This window comes from Macaca mulatta, chromosome 6, assembly GCF_049350105.2.
Source record: "Macaca mulatta isolate MMU2019108-1 chromosome 6, T2T-MMU8v2.0, whole genome shotgun sequence".
Taxonomy (NCBI): domain Eukaryota; kingdom Metazoa; phylum Chordata; class Mammalia; order Primates; family Cercopithecidae; genus Macaca; species Macaca mulatta.
The window spans coordinates 99,912,112-99,939,923 of NC_133411.1; the positions used below are offsets into that span (position 1 = coordinate 99,912,112).

The window sequence follows — 27,812 nt, forward strand, 5'->3', positions numbered from 1 at the left end:
TGCCTTCTGCTATGATTGTGAGGCCTCCCCAGCCATGCGGAACTCTAAGTCCAATAAACCTCTTTATTTTGTAAATTGCCCAGTCTCGGGTCTTTCTTTATCAACAGCGTGAAAATGGACTAATACACTCATCATGTACAAATACACTCGCCATGTACAAAAATCAGCTCAAAATGGATTAGACTTAACTATAAAATCCAAATCACAAAATTATTAGAAAAAAATATAGGGGAGATGCATATGGCATTGGGCTAGACAAGAATTTTTAAAATAAGACCTTAAACGTATAGGCAACAAAAACAAAAATACACAAATGAGATTACATCAAACTAAGATGCTTTTACACAGCAAAGGAAACAATTAACAGAGTGAAGAAATAAATATTCTCCTATTCTCCTACAGAAGAGGAGGAAATATTTGCATATTGTACATCTGACAAGGGGTTAATATCCAGAATATATAAGGAACTTAACAACAACAACAAAACTCAATTTTAAAATGGGCAAAAGACCTTAATAGACATTTCTCAACAGACAACATACAAATGGTCAATAGGTATGCTCAACATCACTCATCAGCAGGGAAATGCAAATCAAAACCACTATGAGATACCAGCTCACTACAGTTAGAGTGACTATTTTCAAAAAGACAAAAGAAAACAAGTATTGGCAAGGATGTGGAAAAAAAGAAGCACACTGTTGATAGGATTGTAAATTAGTAGTCATTATAAAAAAACAGTATGGTGGTTCTTTAAAAATCTTAAAATAGAACTACCATATGATCCAGCAATCCCACTAATGGATATACAGCAGGTACTCTAATAACATTGTTTCATTCAATGTCCTTTCATTATAAGGCACATAAGAAAAAAAATGGATTCTCAGCTGTGCCACTGCCTGTCTGGAATTTGCACATTTTCCTCACGTCTGCGTGGGTCTTCTCTGGGTATTCTAGTTTCCCCACACATCTCAAAAATGTCCGTGGTAGATGAATTGGCATATCTACATGGTCCAGCCTGAGTGAGTGTGGGTGTGAGTGAGCCTTGCAATGGGATGGTGTACTGTCCAAGGCTAGTTCCTTCCTTGTGCCCTGAGCTGCAGGGATGGACTCCAGCCACATACAACCCTGAACTGGCATAATGGGTTGGAAAATGAATGAATGAATGAATGAATGAATGAATGAATGAATGAATGAATACAAATTATTTTAAATAAAAAGTCACGGCTGGGCACAGTGGCTCACACCTATAATCCCAGCACTTTAGGAGTCTGAGGCAGGCAGATCCCTTGAGCTCAGGAGTTCAAGAGCTGCCTAGACAATATGGTAAAACTCCATCTCTACTAAAAATACAAAAAATTAGCCATGCATGGTGGCATGGGCCTGTAGTCCCCCGCTACTTGGGAGGCTCAGATGGGAGGATCACCTGAACCCAGGAGGCTGAGGCTGCAGCGAGTCATGACTGCACCACTGCACTCCAGCCTGGGTGATGGGAGTGAGACCCTGTTTCAAAAATGAAAAATTAAATAAATAAATAAATATTCACAAAATGTACAATAATCACACAAATGTACAACAACAAACAATGCTGCATGAAAGTGTTGAGCATGTCTACCATATTTGTAATTGTTTTTGAACTAAGCAGTTGTAGGAAATGCTTCTTATAATTTTTCTTCACAAACATTTATTCCTTGATTTAATGCACTGCCACTACAACCACTGTCACTCACTGATTCACAAAAAAAAGAGTAAATAATTATCTTTTTATTAATCTTTCTTAAATATGCATATAATTCACATTTATTTCAATGTTTAGTATTAGAAGTGTTGTGAGGCCGGGCGCGGTGGCTCAAGCCTGTAATCCCAGCACTTTGGGAGGCCGAGACGGGTGGATCACGAGGTCAGGAGATCGAGACCATCCTGCCTAACACGGTGAAACCCCGTCTCTACTAAAAAAACACAAAAAAGTAGCCGAGCGAGGTGGCGGCCGCCTGTAGTCCCAGCTACTCGGGAGGCTGAGGCAGGAGAATGGTGTAAACCCGGGAGGCAGAGCTTGCAGTGAGCTGAGATCCGGCCACTGCACTCCAGCCTGGGTGACAGAGCGGACTCCGTCTCAAAAAAAAAAAAAAAAAAAAAAAAAAAAAGAAGAAGTGTTGTGGGTCTTTAGAAGTTTAGTGATGTTTTTATAATCAGAAATATAACATAGGAACTATCTCTTGTTTATATCAATTAGCCATTGTAAAAATTGGTTTCGTTATACATCACTTCACTTAAAGTCAGTTTTCAAGAACTTATAGACAATGTTAAGGGAGGATTACTATATATCCAAAGGAAAGGAAATCAGTATATCAAAAAGACATCTGGGCCAGGTGTAGTGATTCATGCCTGTAATCCCAACACTTTGGGAGGCCAAGGCAGGCGGATCACTTGAGGTCAGGAATTCGAGATCAACCAGGCCAATGTGGCAAAACCCCATCTCTACAAAAAATACAAAAATGAGGCAGAAGTGGTGGTGTGAGCCTGTAATCCCAGCTACTCAGGAGGCTGAGGTAGGAGAATCGCTTGAACCTGAGAGGTGGAGGTTGCAGTGAGCTGAAATTGCGCCACTGCACTCCAGCCTGGGCAAAAGAGCAAGACTCCATCTCAAAAACAAAACAAAAAAACAGATATCTTCACTCCTATGTTTATTTCAGCACTACTTACAATAGCCGAGATAGGGAATCAACCTAAGTATTCAACAACAGATGAATGGATAAAGATAACGTGGTATATATACATAATGGAATACCATTCATCCATTTAAAAAAAAATGAAATCCTGTCATTTGTGACAACATGGATGAACCTGGAGGACAACACGTTAAGTGAAAATAACAGATACAGAAAGCAAATACCACACGATCTCACTCATACGTAGGATCTTCAAAAAAATTATAGAGGCAGAGAGAACAGTGGTTACCAGCAACTGGAGAGGGATCTGGGGAAGGAGTGAATGGAGGATGGGAAGAGATTGGTCAATGGGTTCAAAGTTACAATTAGACAAGAGGAGTAAGTTCTTGTGTTCTATTACACAGTAAGGGGACTATGGTTAACATTAAAGTATTCTCTATTACAAACAACTAGAAGAGAGCTTTTGACAGTTCTCACCACAAAGAAATGATTATGAGATGATGGATACACTAAGTAACTTGATTGGATCATTATACAACAAGTATATCATATTGTACCCCATAAATACATATAATATGTCAATTAAATTTTAACTAAATAAGAGACAGAAAGGAATAAAAAATAAAGCAGTGTCAGTGTCTTAAGATACTAAGACAACCTATGTGAATTAGCCCAAGATAAGCCCACCACATACAATCAAAAAAGCAAATCACTTGGCTCTTAGAATATGCTTCATGACCATAAGTACAACTCAGGAATATTGATTAACTTAATACATTCCTATGTGATCAGTTTACTCTGAATGTTTTAAAATCATCACCAGCATCATTTCAAAAATTTTATACTACAGTTGTCATTGGTTTTATAAATATGCAAAAATGATGTTTGGGCATCTGGGGATAAATGTGTCATGAAAAAGAAAATGGAGAATCATTAATGTTGAATACTCTCTTTGAATGGAAGGAATATGTCTGATGAGTATCTGTCACCTGTTTAAAAACAAAAAAAGTAAGATCTTTCAGAGTAGTCCTGAGATCTAGTCTCCATAAAGATATTTCTGGTTTCTATTTCCTTTTCTTTCTTTGTATTTCAAGGGCTGTAGCTCGCTCTGCTTGCAAAGTCCATCATTCTTTGCAGCTCTAGTATTTTACCAAATAGGCTCAAGGGGCTGTTCTCATGGAATCTTATCTGCTTGCCAGCATCCATTTACTTTTCTGACATTCCAGCACTAACAATTGCTTTGAAGCCTTCAGTGTTTCCTCTATAATGCAAATAGATAGAGGTAGTTTTAACATGATTTTTGACACTTAACTCAAAAGTGACCTGTTACGGTTTTAGTGGAGTTGTGCTAAAAATCTAAAACAGGAACATATCCTAGAAATGTACATGCCAAGATAAAGAAGAATTTTTCCTTTCAAAAATAATTTAAACACACACACAAACACACACACACAAGTGTACACTTTGCCACTGGAAAATACAATAAAATTTTGGTACAACTGAAATTGAGAGACTCCGAGGGATAAAAAGCATGGGAACACCAATACAAAAAAATAGTCACTCTGTTCTACTGTGCAAGTATATGCGTGCTTATGATGACACACATATTACTGGTTTAATAGAAGAAAATGACTTTTTACTTTAACAGTTTAAAAATTAACGCTTCAAAACACTTTCCAACATTAGCCTCACTTTTGCTTTTCTCCTGCCTCAGGTTTCCCTAACCACCTCTAAGTGTCACCAATGTACCCACCTTCCACCTGCAGATTCTGTCCTACCCTTGTATCTGAGTTAATTTTGACTGAGGTAAGAAATATCTAAACTGCTTTAAAGCACACTTCATGTACCTCTTACCATTTGGTCATTCACCACATTGAGGTAGGAGAGATAAATTGGAAGGAGGCAAGAATGGTAAATACAGTCAACTGGTTTCCATGGTGTCTCCCAAGTCTCACTCTTCCCATGTGATAAGCAGGCCCACCATAAAGTTTCTGAGGCTTCCTTTGCTTCTCGTGTATTCCAGTCAGAATAAATGAGTTCACATTACACTTTTTCCTCCTAGGAACAGTATGTTAAGCCATGGTCTTTCAGTCTCCCTTAACGGAAATCATAACCCTAATCCTGATAGCTATGGCCTTAAACCTAGTGGCTATGCCTCCTCCCTAAATGTATCAGTACTTCTTCCTATATGACTGCTCTCTTAAATTGGAATTACCAACTCAGTTTCTTAATGTTTGGTTGGTATACCCATGGGGCCTTTGCAACTTTACCCCGGATCCCCTGAACAGTTTTTACTCAAAGTATAACTGGATATAATCAAAAATTTGAACATCAGCACCACTGTCCCTCAAACCTTCCACTACCCCTTTATTAGGACAGCAACCTTTCCACATGTCCTGTTCGAGAAATGAAACCTAGTGTCAGTCCTGGCCTCTCCATCCTGTATGAGCTACCCAACCAGAATGACTCAATAACGAGCAGGGCAAGAATCAAATAAGGAAGCAAGACACTCACATTGGTGCGAATTTAAGGGGGTGTCAAAAAAAAAAACTCGGCAAACACATTAAACAATATTTTAATGCAATGTTTTAAACAATCAAAATTAATATAAAAATCTATGATGAACAAAATATCAAAATTTTAAATAGTTTTACTTATTTTTCTTTTTGCCTCAGGTTCCAATATGGCAAAGTACTTTTAGTGATTCTGTCTTTATTTAAAGTTTTGACATTTTATTCATTGTGTATTTTGTGTGAGGCAAATGCCTTGCTCATCTCACCTTAGTCCTGACCCTGCCAACAAGTACCAGGGTAAAACATAGTACATGAAAAATGTGACCTTGATAGTAATACTCATGAAGAACAAAAACTGGCTTAGAAAATTTTCTCTAGTTGGAATGTAAAATTTGAAATAAATTACTTAGTATGAAATAAAATCTGTGAAAGTATGACAATTTATTAAGACCTAAAAATTTCAAAATTATAAACTATCTTCTTGAACTTCTATTTTCAGTAATGGAAGGTTAGGTTATTTGAACCTTGGCATTATTGATATTTGGGGCTATGTAATTTGTTTGTTGTTGGGGGTAGCCCGTGCATTATAGTACAATCAACAGCATTGCTGGTCTCTTCCCAACAGGTGACAGTAGTTCCCCCAACCCCAGTTCTAACAACTAAAACATCCCCAAACAGTATCAAATGTTCCCTAGCGGAAAAAAATCACCCCCAGTTGAAAACGACTAGTTGAGGCCATTCCTCCTGCTGAAAACTGAAAATGCAGAATTTTTTTAAATGCAATCTCTCAAAGCACTAAGCTGACAAGATAATGGGGAACTGTCATGCCAAATTCTGGGTGAAGTTAAAAAAAACCCAGTGTTTACCTTTCTGGTAAGAAGAATATCGAACACCTAAGCCAATTTGCCTTGAGGACATTTGCCAGTTGGTAAATTTAAGCTTCAATTCTAAAATATCAAAGGCAAGGCATTTAGAAATCAAGGCTCAAGATCCCACGTAAGGTGGCACATAGAATAGAAAACTCTCTCTGCATTAAGTTTGACCTCAAAGGGCTATACCTAGAATGAAACCTGCCATCCTCATTTCCCACCCACCCCAAGGACTTCAATGAAGGTTGTCTGGACACTAAGAGGAGCAGAGGAGGAAAGAAAAGAGAAATGGCAAAGGAGGGAAAATTCTGTCTAAAAATCTTTGGCCACAGCCTGGCCCTCATTAGGATTCACTGACCAGGTTACGATCCCAAGATCCTTGGCAAAAGCAAATGCAAATTCTTCCTAAAAGGTATGTTCATTCTAAGCCTCCAGGACTCTCCAAATAATTTTGCAAGAGCAGTAACAAAGATAACCACGCATACAAGGAAGCAAAGCAACATGGGCAAAAATATGCATAATGACAGGACAACTGAAACAGACCTATTAAGACTTCAGATATTAGAATTATCAGATACAAATTATAAAACTATGCTTGCTATATTTAAAAAATTAAATGACATAATTGAAAACATCTGCAGGGATAGGAAACTACAAAAAAATGGAAAAGTAATTTGAAAAAGAGTCAAATGAAATTTCTAGAAATGAAAACACAATGATTGAAATTTAAAACTCAATGTATTGCATTTGCAGCAGATCAGACCCAGAAAATGATAGAACTAGTGAACTGGAAGGCAGATCAGAAAAAAAAAAAAAAAAATGACTCAGAGAGTAGCCTAGGAACCAGCATGCATAAAATGGTGAGAAAATCTAATATATGTTTACTCTTGAGTTCCAGAAGGAGAGAAGAAGGAATATTTGAAAAAGCAAACTCATATTTTATCAATGGTAACTTACAAACTTTTTAAACATCTCTGAAATCAAGACACATGTCAAAACTGAAGGTTTTTATTATTACTGTTGGCCAGACAGCAACCATAATGTATTGTGCTATTCATGTTATCCTCACTTCAGCTGACTTATGTGCATTATTGGTAGTAAATAAGTTGAGTTTAATTGTTGTTTAAAATGTCTTCAAATACTATGATTCAGCATTGCAAAGTTATTGTGAGGTGTATTGCACTTCCAAAAAGTTTGTTAAAAGTGTATATACAAAGGCCCACAGTCTGACATTAGTGAAGAAAATATTTGTAATTGAAGTAATGGCTACAGTTCAATGGTCATTAGATTCCTGCAAAGCAAGAAAAGAGAAATGGGAAAGGAGGGACTAAGTACTTAACAGGACCTAAGAAATAAAAATATTAGAGACTCTAGCTCAAAAAATAAAACATTTTTATACAAAGTTAATTTAAAACTAAAGATAAGTGGGAACTCAGTAATTAAATGAACAAATATAGGACATGATTATACGAGGAACTATAGATCAGGAAATTAATAAAAGTGAAAACTAATTTTCACTATGAGCTCACAGGTAGCCAAGGCAAAAAGGCAAATGGTACATTACGGTCATTTGTCAAAAGTTGCATATTCATTAGAAGACAGAAACTTTCATTAGCCCTAAATTATTATAAAAACTAGCATGGATTCTAATATGCTGTAGAATATATAATTATATGGGTTGGCACATTATATAATTTAATCTTGGGGAAGAAACAGACATCTCAAAATAGTTGACTTTACACTGCCTGCTATTATTTTCAAGTCCCCAGGCAGCATACTCTGAAGAATTTCCAAATAATCCTAATAAATTATATGAAAACCTAATCTTAAAGTCTCAATCTTAAATATAAAATTAGAATAACTGTTAGTAATTTGTAATAGCCATGCAAAAAAATAAGTTACTCAGCGGGGCACGGTGGCTCACGCCTGTAATCCCAGCACTTTGGGAGGCCGAGGTGGGCGGATCATGAAGTCAAGTGATCAAGACCGTCCTGGCCAACATGGTGCAACCCCGTCTCTACTAAAAATACAAAAATTAGCTGGGTGTGGTGGTGCACCTGTAATCCCAGCTACTCGGGAGGCTGAGGTAGGAGAATCACTTGAACCCAGGAGGTGGATGTTGCTGTGAGCTGAGATCGCACCACTGCACTTCAGCCTGGCGACACAGCAAGATTCCGTCTAAAAAAAAAAAAAAAAGAGTTATTCTGTAAGTATATCTAATCTAATAACATCAATGATATCAGAAATTATAAGAATGACTACAAAGAGTTTACACCTACTGGGGGGCTTTTGATAAGAAAAAGTACGCAGAGATGGATTGGATATTAAAGACTTAGTATGAGCAGTGTGAGGACAGTTTAGCAGGGCCAGGGGTAGGGAGGAACACTTAAATCCCTATAGAGTTAAGATGGGTTACACAGTTTAATAACAAACATCCCATAATCTCCATGGCTTAGTACAACAAAAACTTATTTCTCACTTATGCTACATGCACAAAATTCATCAATGAGGGTTTCTACTTCATATTCACTTAAGAACCAAGGCTGACAGAGGTTCTGCTATTTTGTGGATACACCATAAAGTACTGGTGACCTACCCCCAGTCCCCCACAACCCCATCAACCAGCTACAAAGTGGCTAGAAAATTAGAGGAGTACTTGTTATTTGACAAGCATTAAGTATCTCTGTAACTATTCCCAACTATTAGTGTTTCTATACCACAAAATGACTTAATGTTTTGGAACAGTCACAAAATAGAAACATCCACTATCTCTAAGGCCAAATTCATTTTACTCTATGCTAAACTTCTATTAAGGAATAAAAGGCAGTAGATGGGCATTAATCCACACTTTTGCCTCTTACGCAAATTGCTCTTTTTCTCTTCCTTCTCTCACACTTTTACTCCTGCACATTTCTTTAAATGTTAGTCATTTTTTGGCCCAAGCCTGAATATACTGTAATACTTTCCTAGCACCTACTTAACCTACTCTTCTTTTGTTGTTAATTTCATTAATTTTACCTTAACCTCAGTTTTTAAACATTTCATTCTACCCACATAATTCACATAATAATTTTCATTCTACTTGGGAGACAAAGTCAGTCAAATAAACTCACTTGTAGTTACCAAAAGAGATCATAGGAAATTTCATCCACAGAAGTCTAGGAATCTCTTTACACAGACAAGAGGCTGTCCCAAGGGATCCAGGAGCCTTGCTAAGAAGTTTTATATAGAGACAATCTGAGTGGGATAGGAAAAATTCATGGTCTTCAGATTCGGACAGATTGAGTTTGAATTCCTGCTCTTTCACTTAGTGGTTGTATAACTGTGGGCAAGTTAATTAACCTCTCGAAATTTTCCAAAACTGTTCTCAAAAATCTCTAGACACCAATATCAAAGAAATATAAATTATTTAAAGAGGAGGTTGACTATCTTATACATTGCAATTATCATAAGATTTATGTAATAAAAATTTACACGAAGCAAGCCTCAGGGAAACGTTTTTTTCATTGGATTAACAACCACATTTTGCCTCTTTCCTAGGCCTCAACTCTAACCAGTAAACTACAAAATAATAAGGTCCATAAGTGGTTTTGCATGTCATTCATTTTCAGTACTGGCATATACAGAGCATTCAATAAATATTTGTTAATGAACAAACAGATGCCAGCTATTATCTCTGGAATTGATCGCTTTCATTTCAAGGAAGTTGCCTAATATGTTCTTTGATGATAGTTTCATAGTTTGACATTAGGCATTTCTGTGACTTGTGACATAAATAATGGTGGATGGGAGAGAATGACCAACTGTGATGGTTAGTTTTATGGCTCAATTTGGCTATGTTATAGTACCCACTTATTTAATCAAACACTAACCTAGATGTTACTGTGAAGTGTTCTGTAGATGTTGTTAACGTCTACAATCAGCTAACTTTAAGTAAAAGAGATTAACTTTTAATAATGTGGGTGGGTCTTATCCCATAAGTTGAAGGCCTTACGAGCAAAAACTGAGGGTCCTGGATGAGAAGAAATTCTGCCTTAAGACTGCAGCATCACCTGCTGTGTGAGTTTCCAGCCTGCCAGCCTGCCCTACAGATTTCAGACTTGCCAGTCCCTACAACTGTGTGAGCCAATTTCTTAAAATAAATCATATATGTGTGTGTGTTGAGTATGTGTATGTATATGCATATGCATATGTATATGCATATATATGTATTTTATTGGTTCTGTTTCTCTGGAGAATACTGACTGATACACCAACAAAAGTGTATATTCTTTGAGGCTTTAAAGTACTAGGTAGACATCAAAAGTAGAATGTACTAAATGCTATTACATGTTGCTGTAGACCATTAATTTTAACTAAAACAATGCCTTCTTTATGTTCTTCTTTGATATCAATCCAAAATTACTGATTCCAGCCAGCATCTACCACCATTAACATCCATGTCCCTTGAATCTCTTCGCAAAATAATGTATACATTTCTCAGAATCAAAACCAAATATCATTGAATCCAATTAAAAGGGGATCTAAAAGAATTATTTTACATATTATCTATAATATCAACAGCAAGGAGGCCTAGAATCATACAAAATACACTTATGCCATTTTAGCGTTTATGTAATAAAAAGATATCATAATTCTGTACTCCATACCTATTACTCTGTAGTTCCAACTTTTAGCATATGCCTAAACAAGAGAAATAAAGAACTAACCAAATCCAGGCCAAGGAAGGATTTAACCAGAAATATTCAAAAGGGCCATAAATATTAATATACAGACACTATTTAAAACCTGCTTGTATCATCAGAATAGAAAATGTCAGTGTTAACATACAAAACTAAAATAGGCATACCAATGTAATGCTGATATGACCAATACAATAAAAATTTATGTAATATGAGACACTTGGACCATGTTACAAAAATGCTAATGTTACTGTCTTGCACATGTCAATCGGAAAAAGGGAGAGAGAATCAGTGTCAAGGATTAAAGTAAAAATTGTGGAATGTTAAGGCTGGCAGATTTTATTTATACTGGACATCCTGACCCCTTTACACACTTACTTAGAAAAGCAAAAACCAGAAATTCCTTCTTAAATATTTTCCTTCAGTTTTCCTGAAGGAAATCTCCAGATATTTCACTTCCTCTCTCAATGACTTTCCTATTACTAAATAGCTCAATGGGAGCAATTAAGCATCAAGTTGTACATCACAAATGGAGACAACCTAGCAATCTGTTTAATCAACATAAACAAACAATCAAACTAATTCAATCAATTTATGTGGCCAAAAAAATATTTTCTGTCTCCCCCTTTCCCCTGCTGTTCTTTCATTCCCACATCTTATGGTCTGGTCACAGCAACAAAAGCCCATTTTACCATATATGGTTTACCTCAGTATGTCTAAAGAAGTACAACAATGCCTCTAGATTCCAAATGTCCAGCTATGTCAAAACGCAGAATGTATCAAGTTAGTCTGGAGAATGGCATTATTTTACGGCTCCAGTTCAGTTTATGGTCTTCTCACAAAACCTACTAAAGTAAAAAAAGACTTAAAGTTTTTTCTATAATTAATAAACTAGGTCAGGCATGGTGGCTCACGCCTGTTAATTCCAGCACTTTACGAGGAGGCCAAGGTGGGTGGATCACTTGAGATCAGGAGTTCAAGAGCAGCTTGGCCAACTCCGTGAGACCCTGTCTCTACTAAAACTACAAAAAAGAAAAAAAAAGAAAAAAACTTACCTGGGCATGGTGGCACATGCCTATAATTTCAGCTACTCAGGAGGCTGAGGTAGGAGAATCACTTGAACCCGGGAGGCAAAGGTTGCAGTGAATCAAGACCGTGCCACTGCATTCCAGTCTGGGTGACAGAGTGAGACTCTGTCTAAAGAAAAATTAATTAATTAATTAATTAATTAAATAAACTGATTCTTTATCTTTCCATTTCTAATTCCTTAATTTCAATTATACCAGGGTGGTCTATATTGTTAAAAACATATTTGGAGGATTAACATTTTAGTCATAATTTGTAAATGAATGTAATAACTGATTATTTATATAATTCATTGCCTAATCAGGAATAAGATTTTAATCCCATAAAAGATGTTTAGTAGCAATTTTAACTACTAAGCACAAAATTAATAGTGTTAGGCGATTGAAAATTAAATTTCAAGGTAGCCAAAGCATAAATTCAAGAACTTTAGATCATTTTAAAGAGAACAAAATACTAAGAAAAAAAATTGCCATGTATATACGACTATGTGTAATAACACATTGCTACCCTATATGTTCATATAAATTCAGTAGAATATTACTCAGAAGGGTAATATTACTCAGAAAGGTAATAAGGATTTTTTTTATAAAACCATATCCTTATAAAGACAATGAAATAGCAAGAAAACAATTTTTAGTTCTAATAGAATACGGTGAAACCCCGTCTCTACTAAAAAATACAAAAAACTAGCCGGGTGAGGTGGCGGGCGCCTGTAGTCCCAGCTACTCGGGAGGCTGAGGCAGGAGAATGGCATAGACCCGGGAGGCGGAGCTTGCAGTGAGCTGAGATGCGGCCACTGCACTCCAGCCTGGGCGACAGAGCGAGACTCCGTCTCAAAAAAAAAAAAAAAAAAAAAAAAAAAAAAAAAAGAATAAATCTTATTCATAAAAACAAAGAAAGTAAGGGGAAAGGCACTGAAACTCTGAGGTATTAATTACTCTGCTTTTACATAGGGGTAGGTACAGCAGTACAATTCTATGGTCCTTATATACACAAAGCTTCCGTTAACTTTTGATAAGTCTGCCTTCGTGAGAAACACAGAATTACTTTCTCATATATAATTTTTTTTATTAGTAAGAGGATCTCATAATGACACTTACACAGGCCCTACATTCCCATGCGTCAGAATTCTCAGTGAAGTGACTTCACTTTTACTAAGGGAATGACTGAATTTTGTGCAGGATTCTCAATTCTTAATATATCAATAACATTAAAGAGTGCCCATTTTCACATGTATACCATAGAATACTATGCAGCCACAAAAAAGGATGAGTTCATGTCCTTTGCAGGGACATGGATGAAGCTGGAAACCATCATTCTCAGCAAACTAACACAGAAATAGAAAACCAAACACTGCATGTTCTCACTCATAAGTGGGAGATGAACAATGAGAACACATGGACACAGGGAGGGGAACATCACACACCAGGGCCCTATCGAGCGGTGGGGGGCTAGGGAGGGATAGCATTAGGAGAAATGCCTAATGTAGATGACTGGTTAACAGGTGCAGCAAACCACCATGGCACGTGTATACGTATGTAACAAACCTGCATGTTGTGCACATGTATCCCAGAACTTAAAGTACAATAAAAAAAAAAAAAGAGTGCCCATTTTATTTTCAATTGTTTAGATAAATGGGATTAAAGAAAATACAGTTATGCTAAAGGAATTTTCTACCACTCAGTTGCCAGTAGAGTTATGCATGAAGAATTCATATTAAGTCAAAAGAGAACAGAATATATTTGAAAGCAGAGTTGACTCCCTTGATTCGGTTTAACGAATGGAAATACTCAAGATTCAGGTCACTATGGACCCTTTTCCCTACTCAAAAAGAGACCCTCCCTATTAATAGCCATTAGAATGCTCCACATTTTTAAGTTTGCAACATCATGGCCTCATTGCAAATTGGACATTTAGGGAAAACTACATTTCCTTCCAAAGAAAATGTTTTTTAAATGCACAATTTCTCTATCATGCATTTTTTAAATAAGAAGAACAGAAAATCTAACTGTTTTGCAACTAGGCTCAGGCAACTGCCCAGGCAGCTTATAGAACTGATATCAACAGTTTTATGCCTGTCAGAAAATCATTCGAAAGACTTTTTTAATCTGAAAAATAACATCATCACTGTATATTCCACCCTGAAATCCGAAGGCAGGAATTACATTGTGTTGTTAAAATGTTAGCAAGTGCATTTCATTTTTTTAAAAGGCAATTTAGTTTTCCTGAAATAAAGAGCTGATTATATCTCTTATTACTGTTACAAGAATTTGATATATCACAAAGTGAAAGAGTTACAGCATGTGTCAACTATCAACCAGGAAAAATGAACCTGATACATAATTCACTTTGAGAATGTCTAGTTAGTCAATCAAGTGATTTGTAATCATGAAGGCTGCCAGAAATTGAATGAAGAATGGGACACAGTAAAATTCTTAGGTTTTTTTGTTTTTTGTTTTAGTATTCTTATTTAATTATGTGGCTTTTATTGCCATTTTTGATCACTGTTTCTCAGCAGCACAAATTAAATCACACATACTTACTTAGAAGTTTTTGACTACTAAATAGACTAAGGATATACAAGTTGAATGACCAGAGTATAGAATGTCTTCCTACAAAATTAAAGGTTTTAGTGTTTACAGTTTGAACAAGGAAAATTTCATTCCTTCCAATCTCCTCCACCCTCTCCCCACTTCATTTGAATTACTTAGTATATATGCCACTCATTCTAACATGGTGTATTTCTATATATTCTAAAACAAGTGAAATCATTTAACAGAACCTAGTTAATATTAGAAACCTTAAGCTTCCTTTTAATATCCTCATTGTAATTCCTCAGTTAAAACTATAATATGACAGTCAAAGAACATTTAACTTCTAATTAATACAATCTCAGTAAATAGGCAAAATATAAAATCAACTTATAGCCTGATATATTACTAAAGGGGTAATGTGATAAATGAGTGTTTTTTGAAGTGTAAACTATTGAACCATGTAAGAATGTGCCATTCTGACAATACTGGCCATTATAAGCTTTTTCATCAGCACTGCATGACACAGAATTACACAGCTTTAAAGTAAATGAAACTTTAAATATGGTAACAAATGTGCTCCTCCTTTGATTTACTCTTCATAATTTTCAAGCAGAAGGGTCCTTTTCCAGCTTTAGACTGATCATAACACAAGATCTCCATAGAGAAAGTAACGGAGTTCTTAAACTCCATTATACTCATTACTGAAATTTAGTATTAATTTTTTAAATTCAGCTGTATAAATTTTGTGGGTAAATTTCCAATAATAAATGTTTGGTTTTTCAAAATAACAAAATTTCAGGCACACATTATACATTTACTCTAAGAAACTAGTATAATTATGGTGAGACCTTGGGAAAGATACTGTTTTCTACACTGAATATTCCCTGAAAAGTGTAGCAGCACTCCACTTGGGAATTCACATTATCATCATTATCACACCAACTACTAGAATCACCTTTTCTTTCCTGTTTAACTTACTTATTCCTTCATTCCACAAATGCTCATTAAGTAACTACTATTGCCAGGTATTATGCTAGAAATTGGGGACATGAAAATGAATTTAAAACATAGTCTTTGTACTTGCCCTTAAGAAATCTACAGTCTAGTAAGAAGAAGACATAAGTAAATAAGAACAATGAAATGTAGGCTCTAGAAGAGATCTATATCTTGGAAATTTCAGTGACAGAGGTCAGTAGTCAAGAAGGATTTCAAAGTGTTCACCAAGTTCAATCTTGAATGAAAGTTGGTACCTATCAGAGAGCAAAGAGGAAAGCCTATAATGGTAAGAAGGAGAATATGAACGAAGACAAAAGCGCAAAATAGCTTATCATGGTAGGATGAATACAAGGTAGGATGAATACAAGCTAGTCAGTTTAACTGGGGTTTAACATGTAAGAAGTACATACGATGTTGGGTAGTAACGGAAAAGGCTGCCAGAAGCCTCTTTCAAAAACAATTCATATTGATGGTTAGGCTAGTCCAATCATGTGAGGTCATGTACTTGTAGGATAAGGATCCTCTTCCCTCATATCTAAAAGTAGTTTTGACTTCAGTGAGCATCAGTCCTACAAATTTTTGACCTTGGGATTTGTTTATACTGTAAAGAAGAAAAGTTGAAAGATAGTAACAATTACAAAAAAAAAACAGGCAGGACACTAGCAAAGCAAGACTGTAAAGAAAATTTACTTTGAAAACCTGACAATGGTGATAACTCAAGTGAAAGCAACTAGAATAAACAGGGTCAAAGCAACATAAGTGACTGCAGCAAGTTACTTATATATACTCACACATACATACACATACTTCATGATTATATAAGATTTGGTCAAATTATAAATGTAATTAGTACAGTAAAATGAAGTTATGATTACTAAATACTATTAAATGATATTAACCCTGAACTGCAGATAGCTATGTAGATATACTACTGACTCTTGTAATGATATTAAATATATAGAAGTCAAGCCCATCCTGGCTAACACAGTGAAACCCCGTTTCTACTAAAAACACAAAAAATTAGCCAGGTGTGGTGGTGGGCGCCTGTAGTCCCAGCTACTCAGGAGGCTGAGGCAAGAGAATGGTGTGAACCTAGGAGGCTGAGATTGTAGTGAGCCAAGATCACGCCACTGCACTCCAGCCTGGGCAACAGAGCGAGACTCTGTCTCAAAAAAAAAAAAAAAAAAAAAAAAAAGTCAAGCACTATATCTCTGGAATAGCAAACTTGCAACAAGCATTAACAATGGCCACCCGCAGACCAACTAAATAACCTATTTGAAAATGGAAGAGAGGCCGGGTGCGGTGGCTCACACCTGCAATCCCAGCACTTTGGGAGGCTGAGGCAGGCGGATCATGACGTCAGGAGATCAAGACCATCCTGGCTAACACGGTGAAACCCTGTCTCTACTACAAGTACAAAAAATTAGCCAGGCATGGTGGTGGGTGCCTGTAGTCCCAGCTACTCAGGAGGCTGAGGCAGGAGAATGGTGTGAACCCAGGAGGCGGAGCTTGCAGTGAGCCAGATCGCGCCACTGCACTCCAGCCTTGGTAACAGAGTGAGACTCGGTCTCAAAAAAAAAAAAAAAAAGAAACAGAAAAAAAGAAAATGGAACAGAATCTTTGCTGAAATTTCCTGGTATCAGTAACATACACTTTTTTTTTTTTTTTTTTTTTAAAGACACAGTCTTGCTCTGTCACCCAGGCTGGAGTGCAGTGGTGCGATCTCACCTCACTGCAGCTTCCGCCTCCCAGGTTCAAGCGATTCTCGTGCCTCAGCCTCCCAAGTGAAGTGTTTTTAGTACAGACAGGATTTCAACATGTTGGCCAGGCTGGTTTCAAACTCCTGGCCTCAAGTGATCTTCCCGCCTTGGCCTCCCAAAGTGCTGGGATTACAGGCATAAGCTACCGCACCTGGCCTAGTAATACAGTTTTAAAATAAGTATACAACATATGTGATCAATAGGACTCTTTTCTAGTATATGTACTCAAATAAGAGTCATGAATTATAAGTTAGCTGGCATGTGTTATAAGGAATGAGAATGGAGATGACAGATAGAAGTTAATCAAACAAATTTTAAGTATATTCATAGATAACAAATTATAACTTGCATTATTTTCCACTGTTGTGTTGATTTCTTTGTTGTCTTTTTGGCTCAAGTAATGAAGCATCATGGTTCAAGATCCCAATAACGTCTCATAAAACAAAGTTTAAGACAAATTGTTGTTTGATAACACTGCAAAGATAAAACATGATCTTTCATGTATGAAGATGACACTGACTCACCATCAATAGAGATGAGCTGCAAGTTGTTGTTCCATAGTGGAGATGGGCTTGCTGATCTAGCCAATTCTCTTGCCAAAGCTCCCAGTGAATGGCAGCTTACATCTGTAAGATGATTGTTACCAGTGGTCACAGAAAATAACAAAATAAAATGATCTATACAGAAATAAAACCTATGTTTTTGGTCCCAAACTACCATATTCTGATAAACTTTTAAAAAGTCACAGAAATGTATAAATACTGTATGATTCTTTCATTAAAAATTATACATGTAGTTACTCTGATCAATTCATTGTATTGTATATATTACTTACATAAATACACAAATGATGAAAGCCTGATCCCCTACCTAAGAATGTTCTCAGCTATCTTAACTAAAACAAAGATTGTTTCTGACTTGCAAAATCAGAAGTGTATAATGATGATGCTCAAAACATGAAAGCATGCCAACTTTACATCCCTCATCACCAGTAGCAATAACTGAGGAAATTACAGAATATTTTTGTTAATTTTATAAATATTCTCTATAGCATTAAATGTAATACGACTACAGCCAAAATTACTTTGACATTTCCTAGAATTCTGAAAAATACTTCCATTTTTTATGAAGAAAAAATACTTTAGTTACTAGCTACAGTGTTCATTCTTGTTAATACAGAGGTTTTACAATAAAATACTGACTCCTGATATGGAATTTTATCAGTTTCTAGTTGAATCTCCTTCATAAAATTGAGAAGCTGATAAAATATTACTGGAAGACATTGTTTGTAAGTAAAATTAATGTTACATGCTTCTTTATTATTTGAAAGAATAAGAAATTAGATTAACAACTTAAAAATTAATAAGAAGCCATTAAAACTAGATACAAGTCAAACAAAATCACAATGCTAAGTGCCTATGATGAGCAAGGCAGTATTTAAGAGGTTCTGTGAACAATTATAAAAATAACAAGGCATAGAACATAACCTCAAAGAAATAACAATTTAGATATTATTGAAACATTCTTCTTTCAGTTCTCCATAGGTTGTTTACAAAAACAACAGCTAGATTCTAACCCAGATCCTCTGTTAGGACAGGAAGGATGATGCAGAAAAGTACAGCATCACCTACCACGGCATGGTAGCTACCATAAGGATGCGGCTCTGGAGCTCCTCTCACATATAGAAATAATGAAATTTTAATAGAGATATTGAGAACATCTGCTGCAACCTGTGATGCAAGCCCACTGCCACCTGCAAACAAATAAAATTCATTAATTTTAAGATACCATATAAACATTTCCAGTCACAATTCTGTTTTAATGGGTCATGAAGCAAGTATATTCTCAACAACTTTCCATTATCATACCCCACCGACTCACCAAAATTGGATGTCTTCCACTAGATTGCAAACTCCTAAAGTTCCTCTTCATTTTGGTTTCCAATTTCTACAATGCCTATCAGCACAAATAACTCAGTCTAGTAAGAAATTAAGATTAAAACCGGCTACTAAAATACTCTGTAACCAGTTCTATAATAAGTTTTATAGAAAGTACTACAGACACTAAAATGAAGGAAAAACTGGCTTTAAAGAATGAGTAGCTGCTGAACAGAGAGACAAGCAGAGAGAAAGCATTCTTAGTGGGAGAAAGAGGTAAAAAGTTAGGGAGGTACAAAAGGGCACACAATATTCTGAGAATTTCAAGTATTTTTTTGGGAAAGCAGCAAATAAGAAGACAAAGGCATGAGAAAGATAACGGAGATGACTTATATGCTAAAAAGCTGAACCTGTATCCTGACTAAAGAAGTGAAGACAGGAAAGTGAAGTGATCATGAAAAAGATCTTGACAGCCATATGAAAGATGGGAGGAAGAACATGACTGAAGGCAATGGACTAAATCACACAAGACAAAGCTAGCTTGACCTAATGGTATATGGAGTTATGGTGACCCAACTCACCACCAATGACCATTAGGTCTGTTACCCACTAAGTCGCAAATCCAGGTACATATTTAGACAATACTACAGACACTGATTTATTTTAGAAAACTGTTTATGTAATATAATCTCAATGAAAAAAAATGGCAGGAATTCGACACAGGAATATCAACGTGAAAATATTAATAATGAGTAGTAGGATTAGAGGTCATGTTTTTCTTGTCATATATTCCAAATGTTCTACATAATAAAATTAAAAATAAATTCTACAACAATTTTTTGAAGCTGTGATAGCTAAAACTTGCATTAACCCTAAAGAGCCTCACCCAGGATCACTTGACAATATAATTGGGCCCAAAGCCTTCTTCACCACCACAGCTCACTATGCCTAAAATATTTATTCCTACATCAGGACTTTACCCCATGTTCTTTCTGCTTCTGTAGCAGCCTCTGGCCCCGAATGCCCATCTAAATCTCAACTTCATCATACCACCAGTTATAATGATCTCATACATGCATTACCTGCTCCATACATTTTCATATCCAATCATATGTAATTTATTGAAAACCATCTTCAGTAGTTCTCCTGTTTGTTCTTACTATAGTTTTTATATAAGAACAGACTAGTGCAAGTCAGTCCTATTCCAAAGCAAATATTCATACATGACTCATTTATGGACATATGCACATATAATTATTCCAATGTCTTGATAAACAAACTTATGTATATAACCACTACTACAGAGTTTTCAAATCTATCTTCAGAAAAGTTGCCTACTGTTATGAGTTGAATTGTTTCCCCCCAAAATATGTTGTAGCCTTAACCTCCAACTCCTGTGAATGTGACATTATTTGGAGATAGGATCTTTGCAAATAATCAAGTTAAGACAAAATCATTAGGGTGGGCCCTAATCCAATGTGACTGGTATCCTTATAAAGAGGTACATTTGGACACAAAGACAGACATGCACACAGGAAGAACTCCATGTGAAGGCAGAGATCAAGGTGATAGATCTATAAGCCAAGGAATGTCAAAGATTGCCAGCAAACCACCAGCAGCTAGGAAAGAAGCATGGAACAGATTCTCCCTCATACCCCTTAGAAACAACCAACACCTTGATCTCAGACTTCTATCCTCCAGAATTGAGAGACAACAGATTTCTGTTGAGTCAGCCACCCAGTTTGTGGTATTTTGTTATAGCCTCCATAGCAAAATAACACAACTACTAAGGGAAACCATGATTTATTTCGCTGAAAGTCACTAAAAACAAAAACATTTGTAAGATTACAAATCAAAAAAACATCTTGCTATTCATTTCTCACTCTGGTAGCAAATGTGCTATTTAATAGCTAAGCCAATCTAGTGCCAAAATCTTCTAAGAATAAACATGATTCATCCTTCATCCTATATAGTATCATTTACACAGACAGCATCACATAATCAAACATTAGAGAATGTAATCATTCTATAGATATTAGGATAAGAAAGTAAAATGAAGTTATATAAATTTTTCTTGGTAATGGGTAGAGTTGCTTTGTGAATTTTCATGCTGTGAAAATGTGATCTGACCCATAATACAACCAAAACATAGTATAATGAGTTACTTGATGAGCAATAATCTTGGTACAGACTAGGAATGGGCTCCGAAGTAACACATACTTCAATTCAAATCCTTGCTCTGTTACTCACTAGTTACAGGCATATCTTGAAGATACTGCAAGTTTAATTCCAGATCACAGCAATAAGGCAAATATTGCACAAAGCAAGTCACACAAATTTTGTTTCCCAGTGCACATAAAAGTTATGTCTACACTATAATGCAGTCTATCAAATATGTAATTACATTATGTCTAAAAAACTATGTACACACCTTAATTTAAAAACACTGCTTAAAAAAATGTGAACGATCATCTGAGACTTCAGTGAGATGTAATCTTTTTGCTGGTGGAGGGTCTTGCCTTGAAGTTGATGACTGCTGACTGATCAAGGTGGTGATTGCTGAAGTTCGGGTAGCTGTGGCAATTTCTTAAAACAAGACAACAATAAAGTTTGCCCTACTGATTGACTCTTCCTTTAATGAAAGATTTCTCTGTGGCATGCAATGCTGTTTGATAGCATTTTACCCACAGTACAGCTTCTTTCAAAACTGGAGTCAATCCCTTCAAACCCTGCTGTTGCTTTATCAACTAAGTTTATATAATGTTCCAAATCTGTTATTACTTCAACAGTGTTCACAGCATCTTTACCAGGAGTACATTCCATCTCAAGAAACCAGTGGTTTTTTTTTTTTTGTTTTTTTTTTGGTTTGTTTTTTTTTTTTTTTTTTTTTTTTTTTGCTCATCCATAAGAAACAACTCATCCGTTCAAGTTTAATCATGTAATTACAGCAATTCGGTCACATCTTCAGGCCCCACGTCTAATTATAGTTCTCGCTATTTCTACCACATCTGCAGTTACTTCCTCCTCCAAAGTCCTGAACCCCTCAAAGTCATCCATGAGTGTTGGAATCAACTTCTTCCAATATCTTGTCCATGTTGATATTCTGAGATCCTCCCATGGATCACAAATGTTCTTAATGGCAGCTAGAAGGATGAATCTTTTCTAGAAGACTTCCAATTGATTTTGCCCAGATGCATCAGAGGAATCACTACGTATGGCAGCTATAGCCTTATAAAATGTATTTCTTTTTTTTTTTTTTTTTTTTTTTCTGAGATGGAGTCTTGCTCTGTCGCCCAGTTTGGAGTACAGTGGCACGATCTCGGCTCACTGCAACTTCCACCCCCCGGGTTCAAGCAATTCTCCTGCCTCAGCCTCCCTAGTAACTGGGATTACAGGCATGTGCCACCACGCCCAGCTAATGTTTTGTATTTTTAGTACAGACAGGGTTTCACAATGTGGGCCAGGCTGGTCTCGAACTCCTGACCTCAGGTGATCCAACTGCCTTGGTCTCCCAAAGTGCTGGGATTACAGGCATGAGCCACCACTCCTAGACTCAAAATGTATTTCTTAATTAATAAAACTTGAAAGTTGAAATTACTCCTTGATCTATGGGCTATAGAATACATGTTGTATTAGCAGACATGAAAACAATATGAATCTCCTTGTATATCTCCATCAGAGCTCTTGGGTGGCCAGGTGCATTGTCAAGGAGCTGTAATAGTTTGAAAGGAATCTTTTTTTTCTAAGCAGCAAGTCTAAAACAGTGGGTTTAAAATATTCAATAAACCATGTGATAAACACATGTGCTGTCGTCCTGACTTTGTTGCTCTGTTTAAAAAGCAAAGGCATGGAAGATTCAGCATAATTCTTAAAGGCCCTAGGATTTTTGGAATGGCAAATGAGCATTGGCTTCAACTTAAAGTCACCAGCTGGTTTAGCCTCTAACAAGAGTCAGTCTATCCTTTGAGGCTTTGAAATCAGGCATTGGACTTCTCTGCTCTAGCTATGAAAGTCCTAGATACCATCTTCTTCCAATAGAAGGCCATTTCATCTACACTGAACATATGTTGTTTGGTGTAGCCACTTTTGTCAATCATCTTAGCTAGATCTTCTGGGTAACTTGCTATAGCTTCTACAGCAACACTTGCTGCTTCACTTTATACTTTTATGTTCTGGAGACTGCTTCTTTCCTTAGGCCTCATGAACCAACTTCTGCTAGCTTCAGTCATTTTCTCTGTAACTTCCTCAGCCTTCACAGAATTGAAGAGAGTTAGGGCTTTGTTCTAGATTAGGCTTTCACCTAATACTGTGGCTGATTTGATCTTCTATCCAGACCACTCACACTTTCTCTACAATAAGACTGTTTTACTTTTTTATTGTTTGTGTTTTCCTTGGAATAACACTTTTAATTTCCTTCAAAAACTTCTTTTGCTTCCACAACTTGGATGTTTGACACAAGAGGCCTAGCTTTTCGCCTATCTTCACTTTTGACATGCCTTCCTCACTAAGCTAAATCATTTCTAAAAGCTTTTGACTTAAAGTAAAGGAGGTATGACTCTTCCTTTCACTTGAACACTTGAAGCCCATTTTAGCATTATTAATTGGCACACTTTCAATCTTGCTGTGTCTCAGGGAATAGGGACGCCCAAGGAGAGAAAGAGGAATAGCTGATCAGTGGAGCAATCAGAATACACACATTTATCAATTAGCTTTGCTGTCTTCAATGGGCTCAATTTGTGGCACCTCAAAACAATTACATTAGTAACATCAAAGATCACAGATCACTCTAACATATACTCTAACAATGAAAAAGTTTGAAATAGTGTGAGATTTGCAAATTATGACACAGAGACACTAAGTGACACATACTGTTGAGAAAATGGCACCAAAACATATACTCTATACAGGGTTACCACAAACCTTCAATTTGTAAAAAACATAGTAACTGTGAAGCACAATAAAATGTAACACAATAAAACAAAATATGCCTATATTATGACTTGAGCAAATTATTTAACCATGTTTGAGCCCCAAACTCTTCATCAATAAAATGGTAGTTTTACATTTTATAAAAACTAAAGAAATTAGATGATATATGAAATGTGCTTAACATATATTATTATTAATAATAATAATAGGGCTTTACTATTTTTATTAAAAGGAATGTTTATAAATTAAGGATTTTTTTACACTTCTCTTGGGTAGGAAAAATAATTAAGCAAGCTCATGTAAGAATAAACATCTTGATCACGTATACTGTACACTAAATATTGCCTTTGGCTAGTTCCTGACTATAAAATGTAGGACTTTCCGAATTTTAAAACTATTTGTCAAAACTCAAAACACATTCAAAACCTAATCTTGGAACTAAAATACAAACAGGATCTCAGTGACTTTTGACTTCGCCGTTGACATCAGTTGGTATGCAGTTTTCAAAGATCCACAACACCACTCCTTTATTCCCTCAAATCTGTAAGCTTTAGCCAGTCCAGAAAACTTACCTTTACAATTTAGAGTCATATCAATTTAACTCAAATAGGATGGTATAATCTACTGAACCTTCTACCAGGAATTAGCGATGTGTTTGCTTATCTCTTTTAAATACAAATCTTGTAAAATATACATCTCAAAAATCAGCTAATTGAAGAAAATACACATTTTGAATTCACATACTTATTTTGAGAAATATTTAAATAATGCAAAACCTAACAAATCACCAAATTCAAAAGGACCTTGTTATACCATGCAAACAATCTACACAAGATACAAATTATATTCCCATATGAATTTCAATATCTGTAAACTGAAATTTGCTCCTATATCTACATATAAAGAAGTAGAAGAAATTGCACAATTAAGTCCAGAAAGACTCCAATTATTATGGAAAGAATAGTGGTATTTTTGTCAACCTCTTTGTCTAAAAGAGCTATCTGATGGCCAGGCGTGGTGGCTCACGCCTGTAATCCCAGCACTTTGGGACGATGAGGCAGGCGGATCACCTGAGATAGGGAGTTTGAGACCAGCCTGACCAACATAGAGAAACCTCGTCTCTACTAAAAATACAAAATTAGCCGGGCATGCTGGCTCATGCCTGTAATTCCAGCTATTAGGGAGGCTGAGGCAGGAGAACGGCTCGAACCTGGGAGGCGGAGGTTGCAGTGAGTTGAGATCACGCCATTGCACTCCAGCCTGGGCAACAAGAACAAAACTCCATCTCAAAAAAAAAAGAGAGAGCTATCTGCACTGGTCAAACTTGTTGGAAAATATATCAACAAACCACTTCTCCTAGTTAGAGAGATAATTATTCTTAGCATCTTTTTAAAAACTTTAAGGAGCTATAAAAACATGTTCAATACTATAATAAGTTCAACAATATTAGCATCAGCATCAAAGCTAATGTACGGTCAAGACCAAACATAGGTTTGTTTTTTTCTTTTAATATTTATGAAAACAGGCCAGGTGCAGTGGCTCACGCCTGTAATCCCAGCACTTTGGGATGCCAAAGCGGGAGGTTCACTTGAGCCCAGGAGTTCCAAGACCAGTTCAGGCAATAAAGTCAGACCCCGTCTCTACAAAAAATTTAAAAATTAACTGGGCATGATGGCACATGCCTGTGGTCCCAGCTCCATATGAGACTGAGGCGGAAGGATCACTTGAGCCCAAGCGGTCAAGGCTGCAGTGAGCTGTGTTCACACCACTGCACTCCAGCCTAGGCAACAGAGACCCTGTCTCAAAAAAAAAAAAAAAAAAAAAATTTATAAATATATATGTGCATAGATACACATATATACAAATTTATAAATATATATGTGTATAAATATACACATATATATTTATGAAAACATGTTTTGCCTTTATTCTTAGTGTAGTTCCTAACTTTAAAACAGACTTTGTTAGTTGAGTTTTCGAAATATGAATGTGCTTTTTGCTCAATTAAACAACATAAAGGTCACTTTTCAGAAAACAATGTTATTTGCAAGAAGATAACTAAATTGACACATTTAATTTAAACAAAATATTTTGAAGTATTAAGAAAAACTCTAAGACTTTTTTTTAAGTACTGATTTAAAGTTAGCAAACATGGCTGGGTGTTATAGCTCACACCTGTAATCCTAGCACTTTGGGAGGCCAAAGTGGGAGAATCACTTCGGGCCAGGAGTATAAGGCAACATAATGAAACCCGTCTCTACAAAAAAAAAAAAAAAATGAAAATAAAATAAAATAATAAGATAAAGTTAGCAAATGCTATATTCTATTTATTCAAGATACATACTAAATAATACTATAATTTGGGCTGTCCCCAAATTACAATTCCTATCTCCCAAGCTTCCCAGGCTAGAGTGCAGTGGAGCAAACTCAGCTCACTGCAGCCTTGACCTCGCCAGCTCAAGTGATCCTCCCACCTCAGCCTCCCAAATAGATGAGTTCACAGGCAGTGCCACCACGCTGGGCTAATTATTGTGTGGTTTTGTTTTGTTTTGTTTTGTTTTTTTGTAGAGACAGGGTTTCAACATGTTGTCCAGGCTGGTCTCAAACTCCTGAGCTCAAGCATCCGTCCACCTCAGCCTCCCAAAGTGCTGGGATTACAGGCATGAGCCACCACACCTGGCCTCAATTCCAAGCATTTTTTCAAAAAGTGAACAGCAAGGAAAAATTAAATATATTTTATTTTTATCTTAAAGTCCCAATATAGTAATATTAATAAAAATCACATGAATTCATTATACTAAGAAAATATAATCTGTTAAATTATTGGCAAAAAACCATATCAATTATTATGGATAGTAATTGGGGCAGGGAGTATGCCTTTATCTACTCCACATGCCTTAAGCATGATAAAAACTCAATAAATATGTGTTGAATATCTATACTTTGAGAACAATAAGCACAATGGTCACATAATTCTCCTGAGAATCAAATATGGAAAAATCCTAAAGAACTGGGAATTCAAAACAGGATATGAACAAATTTTTACATTATGCAAATCTAACATTGGTAAGAGAAAATTCTACCCCTTGTATCCACAAATTGTAAGTCACAGCTACAAATTATGTATTGACTGTGTCAATGGAAAATATATAGCCAATGCTGGTTTTGAAATAATCTCAACTTGGTCTAAAGTGAAGTCATTAAGAACTGAGTAGAAACGGTGCATATATTTAAGCTCCTATAATCCTGTATTATTTCTGTGAACACCACACCACATCTCTATGGAGAGCTATAATAAATAAGAAAGTGAGGTAACATATATGAACTGCACGATGACTATATATTCTTGTGTTTCACTAGGGTCTCTGGTTTTAGCATTGCTGGTTTAGTGGTTAAGTCTCAATATTCTTACCACCATCATCCTGGTTCATATTGTGGTCACGGAGAAAACAGGCTTATTATGGGCTAGTTTCATTTATCCACACCTTTTCTCTTGACTTTCATCTACCTGTTGGAGAAACACAGGGAAATTTAATCAATGTAGAAAATTCCTTATATTACAGATATTTGCCAGAAATTTCTATTAGACAAAGAGTTGCCTTTTGAAATATTTTCACACACACCCCAAATAAGCTTTCCCAGACAAATGAAAAAAAAACACATTTAGTAAGTGTGAGCAAATAAAGCAATGCCTAAATAAAAGGTGTACTGAATACTGGTATCTCGATTACATTAGATCTTTCTTCCCCAACTTAATATACTAGGGAAATTTTCCTATTAGAAGCTGTTGAACATGTAAGATAATTTGACCTAAAATACAGACAAATAAATGTGTCACCTGGTTTGCTTTTTAAAACACAACTACCAGGCCGGGTGCGGTGGCTCACGCCTGTAATCCCA

At 36.1% G+C, this 27,812-nt stretch overlaps 1 protein-coding gene across 10 annotated transcripts in view; it reads right to left on the reverse strand.

Annotated features, from left to right (window-relative positions):
- Positions 1-27,812, reverse strand: part of LOC696885 (E3 ubiquitin-protein ligase Itchy homolog) — a 175,680-nt gene that overhangs the window by 130,595 nt on the left and 17,273 nt on the right. For 6 of the 10 annotated variants that reach the window (XM_078004974.1, XM_078004977.1, XM_078004971.1 and 3 more), the window contains 5 exons: positions 27,325-27,420; positions 18,738-18,859; positions 17,631-17,732; positions 11,786-11,927; positions 8,106-8,226 (listed from right to left, as the gene is read on the reverse strand). In XM_078004974.1, coding sequence (XP_077861100.1) covers positions 8,106-8,226; positions 11,786-11,803 — 139 coding nt within the window. In that variant the 5' untranslated portion in view covers positions 11,804-11,927; positions 17,631-17,732; positions 18,738-18,859; positions 27,325-27,420. Of the gene's footprint in view, positions 1-8,105; positions 8,227-11,785; positions 11,928-17,630; positions 17,733-18,737; positions 18,860-21,414; positions 21,570-27,324; positions 27,421-27,812 lie in introns of those variants that run through there. The other 4 variants (XM_078004975.1, XM_078004972.1, XM_078004976.1 and 1 more) reach the window with 3 other exon arrangements.